The sequence below is a fragment of the Furipterus horrens genome, unplaced genomic scaffold (assembly GCF_987537825.1).
Source record: "Furipterus horrens unplaced genomic scaffold, mFurHor1.1.pri manual_scaffold_5, whole genome shotgun sequence".
NCBI classification, from domain to species: domain Eukaryota; kingdom Metazoa; phylum Chordata; class Mammalia; order Chiroptera; family Furipteridae; genus Furipterus; species Furipterus horrens.
Window position 1 is genome coordinate 40,575,502 of NW_028327175.1, and position 11,971 is coordinate 40,587,472.

At 32.9% G+C, this 11,971-nt stretch overlaps 1 protein-coding gene across 4 annotated transcripts in view; it reads left to right on the forward strand.

Annotated features, from left to right (window-relative positions):
* TRAPPC13 (trafficking protein particle complex subunit 13) overlaps nt 1-11,538 on the forward strand; it is a 37,486-nt gene extending 25,948 nt beyond the window's left edge. The window contains exons 8-13 of one of the 4 annotated variants that reach the window (XM_090276317.1): nt 1,407-1,424; nt 3,348-3,481; nt 4,590-4,788; nt 6,007-6,107; nt 9,505-9,655; nt 9,781-11,538. In XM_090276317.1, coding sequence (XP_090132443.1) covers nt 1,407-1,424; nt 3,348-3,481; nt 4,590-4,788; nt 6,007-6,107; nt 9,505-9,655; nt 9,781-9,888 — 711 coding nt within the window. In that variant the 3' untranslated portion in view covers nt 9,889-11,538. The remainder of the gene's footprint in view (nt 1-1,406; nt 1,425-3,347; nt 3,482-4,589; nt 4,789-6,006; nt 6,108-9,504; nt 9,656-9,780) is intronic. The other 3 variants (XM_090276318.1, XM_090276319.1, XM_090276320.1) reach the window with 3 other exon arrangements.
* Nucleotides 11,539-11,971: the final 433 nt, after the last annotated feature.

Genomic DNA, 11,971 nt, shown 5'->3' on the forward strand with positions numbered 1-11,971 from the left:
AAACATCAGTTGCCTATTGCACACCCCCAACCTGGGACCTGGCCTGCAACTCAGGCACATGCTCTGACCAGGAATCAAACTGGCAACCTTTTGGTTTGCGGGAGGACAGCCAACGCAGTGAGTCACACTAGTCGGGGCTATCATATTCTGTTTTTATAATCAGAGTAACAATTTCATTTGCTACCTTTTTGAATTAACATATGTAGACACAAATTTTAACCTTTGCTAACAGACTTCAGCAATAAAAGTTTTAGTAAAATTGTGAACTTTTAAAAATAGACATCTATTTAAAAAACCAGGAGTAAACAAATAAAATGAGGCAGATTCTATTGACCCCAACTAGGAAATTCAGGAAAGTTATGAGTTAGTAAACCACACTAACAGTAGGTGATATTTATGACTCTGTGCGATGGTCCTTATCCAACAGCTAAAATTAGACCTACATTTGTTGCAAACATTTTTATGCGGTTTCTAAGAATTCTAGTAATATGTGAGTCGCCTAAAGAAAAACAAGTTTTATGAGAAACTTTGTTAAAATCTTCTAAAACAGAAAAGCCTACCAAGATTAGTGGCATTAGAGATGCTAGGATTCAAACTTTAGGTCACCAGGGTACAGAGCTTCATGCCAGGTAATGAAAAGAAGTATATATAAACTAAACATCTTTCCAGTCCTCAAGGAACTTAGGTCTAATTGAAGAGACTGGTGTGACATAACTACAGCATAAGTACCCGTACCCCATGAGATCATGAGGTGTACTAACACTCTGGGAAATATGATTTCCAGCTATCTGTTTGACAAAAGAAGGACATTTGAGGTGGCCCTTGATAAATAGGTAGCTTTGGAAATATATATGAAAAAGAAAGAGTAACTATGAAATCTATTAACAAGAATAGATAAACTCTCACTTGTCTGTGGTCTAGCACAACGTTCTCTGAAGTGCAAGCCATAGAAAGCTAATCACACAAGATGCTCCTTGAAAAAGGGATTATATAGTATTAGATAAATTTAGAATCTCAACAGTGTATATTTTCTGAATGTGGACGATGGTGTATATCCATTTTGAGTAATCTATGAAGAATTACAATGTAGTAAAGAATTTATAGAACTAGGAAGGCATGGAATATACTTATGTTCCCCAAGATGTGCCCTTGAATATTTGCTTCTATTTAAGTATTCACCTATCATGTTTGTCTATTCATTTAACCTTAGCAGTTTCACCTTTTTAGAAAAATGATGTCATATTTCTTTATGTAGCTTTCTGTTTACTTTCTTGTTTTACTAATGCTGTCTTGTTTAGTAAATTAAAAAAAAATGCAGAAATGCATTTTATTTTAAAGTTAGTTATTCTTTTTCTTTAACATTTAATTCTGATTTTTCTAATTTTTCTTTTTTATTTTTCCATTAGAGTGACCTCAGTTCTGTGGTAATTTAATTTTTTATTATAAATTTATATGCTTATCTTACTCACCACTTTCGGACTTTAATTAATCTCTCTTTACAAAACATATTGGAAAAACAAAGTTAGTGTGAATACCACATATTTGACTTCAAAAAGATGTATATACATTTTTGTATTTTAAATATTTATATTGATTGCCTTATTTTGTGAGAAAAAATAGAGATTAAATTGTCATATTGAAACAATTATATTCTCTTTCTTAGTGTTTTTCCACTAGGTGGTTTTTAAAAGAGACATGTTAACCTTGTTTAAAATAGCCTTAGGATTTTCAACATCTTACTTTAAAATACCCTACTAATATTTTAATACTTTGAATAAACTAGTTGAAATTTATCTTCAACTGCACATTGGTTTTAGTTTTAAGCTTGGGTCGGGTAAAAATGGCCCTTTGACAATAGCAAGCAGAAGAAAATAAAATTTTCCCAACTTGGCTAAAATCATATTTTCAAATTTCTATTTAATATGAGCACTATTTGCTTATGCAGTGTGACATTACATACATAATAATGACATCAACTGCCTTAGTACTGAATTCTTAATTTTTTAAATGCTAAATTATTTTATACTAACTGTTCATACTAACTTAATTTTCCATTATGCTGCCTGTTTTTCTTTCATTTTCTCTAAACTCTTCCTAATTTATGCAGAAGATTGCATTTTTAAAATTGAAATGTGGGTCTCTGGTTATTTTAAAGCAATGGATTGATGGGATATATTTAGGGTTTTTTTTTAGAAAAAGTAGCAAAACCATGCCTTTAAATGGTATATTCTTTTAAACTGGTACATCATTGTATTTCTATTTTCATTTGAGCACATGTGCCAAGAACTAAATAATCTGTTTTATTTTAAATAATAAAACATTGGAAAATAACTTTATCATTATATTTGCGAATGATTTCCATTTTCTGGATTTAATTTTTTTTGAAGTTCGTAAATGCCAAATTAGTTTGATCATCATTTATTTTGTCTCATATATATAACATATACATATATAACTATAAAATTTTGAACAGATTAATTCTTGAATATCTAGTATATTATTTTTATAGGTTAGTTTATAAAATAAACCAAGTTGTCTGTTATCCTTCAGTTACACACACACAAAGTTAATCAAATAACATAAAAAGAAGGATGTTTAACATAGATATATCAGGGGATAAAAATTTTTTAATAAAATACTTATTTAAATTACCCATTGATTAAAATACTACTGAATAGCATCATTTTTCAGATTGTCACTGAAGCTACAAAATACCTTTTTTCTTATTTAAAAGTTCAAAAATTGTCAGGTATAATTCACATATTTTTTAGCCCTAAATATATATTTTAAATGAACCAAGAAATTACTAATGGCCACTAACAAATTGCTTTAATTAAGATTAAATCCTATCAGATTATATAAAATACATTATTCACTGTACTAGTGGTCTCTAAAGTATCTAAACTGAAGTAATATGACAGTTGAGGTGATACCATGCTCAAATGTTGTAATGAAGAGCTAATTAACATGTCACTAAAATGATAGGTATACAGGTATGTTAATCATACTAAATTTTATTTTAACATTTTAATGACTTACACTAGAAGGTTGAGGATATTTGTGAATAAAATTCCAGTTAAATAAAATATTTATCTTAATACAAAAATATAGTTATCCTCCATCCATTGTTTGATAAGTTATCAGTTGACTAACACTTGACTTCGCCCCTGTTAATTATGTTAGGATAAAGATTTCTTTTCTTGCATTAATTATAACTTTGATTTGCAGGCATGAACTAATCACATTTATGTTTAATAATTTTCTTCATATATAAATCAGATTTTTTTGTTGAGGTTAATATTTTAAATACCATCACACTTGGGTGGATATTTTTTTTATATCCTCAGACTGATGAAGTATTTCTCGAAGCCCAGATTCAGAATATTACAACCTCACCCATGTTTATGGAGAAAGTTTCATTGGAGCCATCTATAATGTATAATGTAACAGAATTAAATTCAGTCAACCAAGCTGGAGAATGGTAAATATGAATTATGAAATGTTTGTTTTTATTTTTAAAAGGTATGAACTTTTCTAATGTTTGTTACACTTGAATGGTTTTCTTAAAGTTTTTATTTTTATTTTTAAAGACTTTATTTATATACCTTTAGAGAGAGGGAAAGGGAGGGAGAAAGAAAGGGAGAGAAACATTGATGTGAGAGAAACATCAATTGGTTGTTTCATGTACACGCCCCAACCAGGGACCAAACCCACAACCCAGGCATGTGCCCTGACCAGGAATCGAACTAGCAACCTTTTGTTTTGTGGAATGATTCCCAACTATCTGAGCCATACCACACTGGTCAGGGCTCTTGGATGATTTTTAATTTTTTTTTAATTAATAGATTTTTATGTTTTAAAAAAGTTTTATTTTCATAGGAAAATTGGTTCAAAAGCACAGTTTGCCCCTTCCCCCACTCACAGTGTCCTGTTATTTACATGTTGTTTTAATGTGGCACATTTATTACAGTTGATGAACTGTAATACAGGAGGGCTCAGTTTTGTGTTGTACAGTTTATGGATTTTTACAAATGAAATAACAAGTATCCACCATTATTATTCAAAATAGTTTCACTGCTCTATTCATAAAAATAAAGATCCTAGTTGTTTGTATTTTATGTTTTAGTGTTTGAAGGACTTGTTCTTTTAATTTTCATAATAATTCAGTGAGGTAAATATGGGACCTTTTATCCTGCAAATGATAAAACTGAGGCATAGGACAGAATGATGGAGAAATTAGAAAGGCTAAGGATGAGCGTGAGTTTTAAGAAGAAATATTCTGTCATTCTCGGAAGGAGTTTTGATTACTATTGCATTTTTCAGTTAATTGATACATATCCAATATCTTATGTAATATGTTATATTCTATCATAAAGAACCTCAAAATTTTCCATACCAACTAAAAAAAATTAAAGAAAAATAAATCCTCTCAGCACAAGTCCTTTTCATTTGTGTTGAAACAACTGACTTGTTCTGTTCTAGATCTTTGGCTGGTAAATCATTCAGTTCCTGTCAAAAGGAACAACCACATGGTTTTTCTTTTAAAAGATGCTAGAGAATTCTTTCCATCTCTATCTCCACCCTCTCAGTGTAACAACGTTCGGGTCAAGAACATATTTGCAGCCAATGGACACACGCCAGTACTTGTACTGCCTAAAGCCCAAGAAGGAGTTTGCAGAAAAAGCAGGCATCATTAAGGGAGTAACAGTAATTGGAAAATTGGATATAGTTTGGAAAACAAATCTAGGTGAAAGGGGAAGACTACAGACCAGCCAACTTCAAAGAATGGTAAGTTTGGAAAAAACTTCATGGGGGGTTTTGGTGTGGTAGGGGGGCAGGTAGCTAGAACAACTTAAATTTTCCTGGTTCTGTCACTAAAAACCAGAGCACTATAAAAGGCATTAATAGTCCTAGAGAATGAGAGATAAAAGACTAATAATTTCACTAATCTGTAGGTAGAAAATTGATATGGAGATGAATAAAAAATGTTCCAATATTAATTTATCCTTAATACAGGGATTTTTACTTTACCAAACATAAATTAAAATAACTGCTTATCAATTAATTGTTCCATCCTATGATAATTCATACTCTGTTCATCTGACTTCCACTATATTAAAGTGGTTTTTTTTTTGCAATTTTCTGAAACTCTTACTAGTAAGAGTCACCTACTCAGTTTGTACCTTTTTTTAAGATCTCTAAAATCTGAGTCATCTGAAACCCAGAAGGTGAGTCCCACTAAAGTTACCTTTTAAGAAATGGTTGGACATTTTGCTAATTTCTGCTTTAAGAGTAGTAATAGCTACTTTAAGAGTAGTAATAGCTACTACCAGTCTCCTTTTTCTTGTGCTAGTTGGAATATGCTACATAATCCTCCCTTTGTGCTGAATATTACCTGGTCTGATATATTCTAAAATTTACTTTTCTTCCACTGTTTAAGGTAATTTGAAAAAAAAGTCACTGGACCTATTTTTAATATAGCAATTAGCTGTTGTGCTGCCATGGCTTGTTCCAGGCTGTGATGTTTCTATGGTCCATCCCTGCCCATGTGTCTTGTGAAAGACATGATTTTCTCCCTGGGTCATTTCAGAACAATCATCCCCTTTCTGTTTAGGCAGTAATCTTACCTGTATGTATAAGCTTTAGTATCAGAAAGCATCCGTGTAAGATCAGACCTCCTGAAATTTCTTTACTATTTACCTATGAAATTTATAGACCTAGAGTCATAATGAAGTTCCTTAGAAGAGATTCATTATAAATTTATTATGAGTTTCGTTATAACTCTACTGAATATGGAGTAATTATAGCAAAACAACCAGGGTCTGGTTCTACAGGTAGTAGCAGCAAAGGAAGTTTGAATGAAGTACAGAATGACTAAAAAATATTTTCTCAGGACATCAGCTTGGAGGCTCAATAGCTGTTGAGTGAATGTCCTGCTGTGGCCCTTCATTACAATGGAAAGGTTAAGTAATACATGTATGTTAACTGTTTTGCTCTTGCTCTTAGGCTCCAGGTTATGGAGATGTTAGGCTGTCTTTGGAGGCAATCCCAGATACCGTAAACCTAGAAGAACCTTTTCATATTACCTGTAAAATAACAAACTGCAGGTAATGCCAATGTTTGTGGATGGATGTTCTTTCCTCCTCTCCCACCTAAAAGAGAAGTTTTATGTATTTTTTATTTTTCAAGTACAGTTTACTTTCAATATTATTTTGTGTTGGTTTCAGGTATACAACATGATGACTAGACAATCATATACTTTACAAAGTGTTCCCCCTGAAATTCCAGTAACCACCTGGCACCATACATAGTTTATTACAATATTCACTATATTCCCCATGGTATACTTTACATCCCCGTGACTGTATTGTAACTACCAATTTATACTTCTTAATCCTAAAAGAGAATATTTAAATAGTTTAAATATCCTCTCTCCTTTTACGTTTCTTCTTGCCATATAGCCTTTTCTGACGTTGATGCTGACTACTGCAAAGTTCTTTATCTGCAGCTGTATATTACATACTTTTGCAGTCCTGCTGCATTAGGCAGTTTATGTACTTGATTATATTTATGCAGTATCCCTATAAGGTATGTATTAATTATTCACATTCTGTGCAAGAGAAAGGCAACTCAGGCTAAGTGACTTATTTATGCTCAGAGAGCTAGAAAAAGTGGAGCCAGAATTGGAAACTGGGTGTATTTGACTCCAAAGTCCGTATTCCTTTCATTGTTTATACTTTCCTCACATTTCAGGTTACTAAAGCATGAGATAGTAGGCCTTTATGGAATAATGCAATATAGATTTAATGTAATAAGGTAGATTTTTCTGAGCCATACTTATACCTGAGGCTGTATCTTTAGTATTAAAAAAGTAAAAATAGGTTTGAATTTAATATAAGGGACAACCACAGATTGGAAAACAGGACTTTGATGATAAAGGGAGAGTACAATCTAGTTATTAAGAAGCAGAGCACAAAGCTTTCAAGCCAGAAACACCTAGGATTAAATCCCAGCCCTACCACTTTTGCTACTACTTCTGTTACTATTTTGGTACGTATTATTATTTGGGGCATTTTGATAATAATTGCAGTGATGGATCCAAACCCTCACTGTCTAATGTATAATCCTTTTTAATTCCATATCCATTTCAACCTTACGATATTAGAGGGGGATAGGAAAGTCATCCTTCAAAATTACAAAAATATCTGCTTCCATGATGAAGCTACCTAGACCCTCCCATGCACAGTTAATTATTCCTTTCTCTGTCATAGCAAATTTTAACATAGTTTTTTAGTGACATTCATGTATTGCTACAGTTATTAGTCTCTTTCTCACTAGATTGTGAATTATTCAAGGGAAGGGACCGTGTCTTACCAGTATTGTAAATTGTGGTGCCTGTTACATCAGAGGAGCTCAGCAAAACAACACACACAGGGTGAAGGCCCTGTGCATTTACAGCGTGCTTTTGGATTTTTTGATCCTTTTGAGTTTTTTGAGGTGTAGCAAATCTGTTATTGACTAAATGACAAAGTGCTGTCAAAACTTTTTAGAAAATTCAGTTTCTTTTGTTGTTCACTTTAACTTTTGGTGATTCAAATTAGTTTTTTTTTTTTTTTTTAAACCACTTGTTTCTTAGATCTTTAGTTATCACCTATAAAAATGGGATTTACCTACCCCCACACACACTCCCCAACATATGCACATAGACACAAAACATACTTACTGAATTTTTGTGAAATTTAATGCAAAAACTCATGTACTGCATCTAACCTGGTCTTTGGCACTTAGTAGACATTTCAAATGTTTGTTTAGGAGACAGAGATATATAAAAGCTAAATATTATCTCTAAAAATCAATAAAAATTAGATATTTTAAAATATGGAACCAACTATGAGAAAAAAGATTTGAATGTAGTCATGAATGGTGGAAGAGTAGATGACTCTTTTCATTATGAGCCTTTGATTTGTTTTTTTAACAGTGTGCATATTTTCATTAAAAGTTGTTTCAGCTCAACATATTTAAGTTGAACTGGCGATATCAATTACAGTCAGAAGTAAGCTTTTTATGTTAACAGAGAACAAACCTGAATAATATTTCTTACAAATCTTGTCAGTCATTTTCTGTGTTATCTGCATGGTAAAGAAACAGATTAAATAGGAAAAGCACTGGACCACACTCGAGTTTGTCTTTCTCTTTCCTGTGGAGTACCTAACAGAAATAGGAAAGATGCACAGCAATAAGATTAGACACAGATGTCTGGAAGTCTCCCAGAAAAATGGCAAAGCTGTTACAGATCCGCAGCAGGGAGCCAAGTGCTTAATAATAGAACCAGAAGGCCTACACCCAGACACGCAAATTAGTCTCAGGGCCACTTTTAACCCTCAAAGATGCTACCTTTCATTTTTCTGATTCTATCTTAAGTGACATAAAAATAATATATTTTAAATAATGCTGCAGTATACATAGGGATGCAAATATCCTTTCAAATTAGTGTTTCAGGTTTCTTCGGATATAGTACCAGAAGTGGAATCACTGGGTCAAAGGCAGTTCCATCTTTAATTTTTTAAATAACTCCATTCTGCTTTCCACAGTGGCTGCACCAGTCTGCATTCCCACCAACAGGCACCAAGGGTTCCCTTTTCTCCACATTCTCACCAACATTTGTTGTTTGTTGATTTATTGATGACAGCCATTCTGACAGGTGTGAGGTGATATCTCATTGTGGTTTTAATTTACATTTCTCTAATGTTAGTGATATTGAGCATCTTTTCATGTCTATGAGCCATTTGTATGTCCTTTCTGTGGAAGTGTCTACTCAGGTCCTTTGCCCATTTTTTAATTGGATTATTTTTGGTGTTGAATTTTTTAAGTTGTTTATAGATATACTACTCAGCTAGAAAAAAGAAGGAAATCTTACCCTTTGCAACAGCATAAATGGACCTGGAAAGCATTATGCTGAGTGAAATAAGCCAGTTAGAGAAAGACAAGTACTGTATGATTTCACTTATATGTGGAATCTAATGAACAAAATAGACTCACAAAATAGAAACAGACTTGCAGATACAGACAGACTGACAGCTGTCAGAGGGGAGGGTTGGTTGCAGAGCTAGGTGAAAAGGATGAAGGGATTAAGAAAAAAAGCTCATAGTCACAGACAGCAAACAATATGGTCATTGCCAGGGGGAAGGAGGGTGAGGGGAGGAAGAGAAGGGTTAGGGGGGATAAGTAGTGATGGACGGAGACCTGCCTTGGGTTGGTGAACACACAATACACTGTACAGATGGTGTATATAGAACTGTACACCTGAAACCTATATCATTGTATTAACCTATGTCACCCCAATAAAGGCAATTTAAAAATTTTAAATAATATATTTTAATATTTGTTTCTGGTTTTTAATTCTCCTGGACACCTAGAAAACAAATTCACTGGCAGTAATGCAAGAATATCACATACCTCTTGTGAAAAGAACAAGATTTATTCCTGTTTTTCTGATTTCCCCAGCAGTGAAAGGACTATGGACCTGGTTTTGGAAATGTGCAATACCAATTCTATCCACTGGTGCGGCATTTCAGGAAGACAGCTTGGAAAGCTACATCCAAGTTCTTCTCTCTGTCTTGCCCTTACTCTGCTGTCTTCAGTACAGGGACTGCAAGTATGTTCTCTTTTCAGTAATTTCAGTATTTGGGAGCTTTTAACCCATAGTCATGTACTATGTCCATGTTTTCTCTAGTAATTACCATTGAATGAAAACTTAGGCCTATATCTTTCTCTCAATAGAGCGTCTCCGGCTTAAGACTAACAGACACGTTTTTAAAGAGAACATACGAATATGACGACATCGCCCAAGTCTGTGTGGTGTCGTCGGCCATTAAAGTGGAAAGCTGAAGAAAATTTCCAATGTTAAGCTTTTTGTCGAGTTTCACAGAACTTTCTGTATTTTTTTGTCACCTTTATAAAATGATCAAGTCAATAGTACAAATAAGTGCATATTACTTAAATTTCTTTCCTGTAAAAGTTAAAATATTAAATATTTGTTTTGAAAGACCATCTACTGATTTTATCTTGTGAGTTATATTCTAAGGGAACATGTGTATGTTTTCTACACATACCCTATTTGTTTCATTTAAATGACCATTGGACTTTGTTCTATAAAAGCTCTATACTTGCCCTGGCTGGTGGGGCTCACTTGGTTGGAGCTTTGTCCTGTAACCAAAAAAAAAAAAAAAGGTTGTGGGTTCAGTTCCCTCTGGTGTGGGGGCTGGGCACGAACGATCCCCAGTTCAGGCGCAGACAGGAGGTAACCAGTTGATGCTTCTCTCTCTCACTTGCATATTTCTCTCTTTCCCTTCCTCTCTCTTCCCCTCTTTCTAGAAGCAATGAAAAAATGTCCTCGGTTGAAGATTTTTTCTTTTTTAATTTAAAAAATAATAAACTCTGTGTTTCAGGCCATTTGTCCCTAACAAGTATCTATCTAGACCAGGGTCAGCAAAATTTTTATGTAGAGGGCCTGATATAAATATTTTAGGTTTTGCAGGCCATGAGGTTTCCATTGAAAATACTCCACCCTGCTGTTGTAGTGCAAGATAAGCCAGTAGGCAAAAAGAGAACGGTGTTGTTTACAAAAACAGGCAGCTGGCCGCAGGCCGCAGGCCACAGGTTTGCTGACCTTGATCTAGAAGATACAGTTGCTTCTTAAATCATGAGAATTCTTATAATACTTTATTTAGAAATATTTCAGTTAATGCCAGTTGTTTTCGTAGCTCCTCAGTCAACAGAAAAAGTTTAAAAGAAGTAGGATGATCCTCAAATAAACTTACATTTGCTAACACAGTATGAATTTTTCCAGTTGTTTTCAAAATTATTGTATTGGTGTTTGTGTATCTGTGTTTGTGTATACATACAAACCTGTACATGTCTAAGTTTTAGTAACAGCAGGTGAGAATTGATTTTATTTCTTAGATTATTGATTACTCTGTTAACTTCTAATTAAGAAGCCTGATACTTTTCTAAGTCTAAAAGATTTGTTTTTTCCCATTAAAAAATAATAATACTAAGCCACTTAATTTCAGAGATATCTTTAAAGGATTTTCAGTTTTTTATATTTGATTTTGAAATCTAAATCATGGAGTAATATTATAAAATTTTGTATCTCTGCATATAATCATACTTATGCCATCAACAAAACAGTGAAAAAGTTAAGATTGTAAACAACTTTGCAATGTGAATATAATAAAAGTTTCAATATTTTATCAGGAAAAAAAAGGTCATGCTGTTAAATAAAAACTTATTTTGGTAAGTTGAAATTAAGGATGTATATATAATTGCTTAAATGTAAGAGTACATTAAGTCAAATACAAAAATTTTTTTTTCAAGTGCACAATTATTTATTGCCATGACAAATTGTTCCAAAATGTAAGCTATATTCAGAGTGAGATTTGGAGTAACAGTTAATGAAATGTCCAAAATAAATTGCAAGCAGTGTAAAACATCTGTCTTCCAAAATAAATAAGATTGATTAAATGATGAATAAGACTATAGCCATTGCACTGGGTACTTCCATTGTTTTTCAAGCATCTTCTCATGACTGAACCTTCTATTTCACTGTTTCACATTTAAAAGGTAACATATAATGGTCACTTGGAATCTGCTATATAATTACAAAGTCTCTTTATATAAGCAATAACCTAGACACACATTGTTCATTCTTTAAATAAAGGTTCAATAATCTCATCTTAGAAAGGATCCGTTTAAACCATATTATAAAAATTATATAAACAGTTTGGTACATTAAATGACAATGTCATTTGCATAAAAAAGACATTTTACGTTTACGTAGCATTATAATAGCTACAGATATTACAATGAAATGTGGTTAATGGAAGTCAGTCATTCCTAAGTTGAATATATATAAAGTTTTATTTTAATGCCCTGTTTCAGACAAGCAAGAATAATATCTGGGGTATTTATT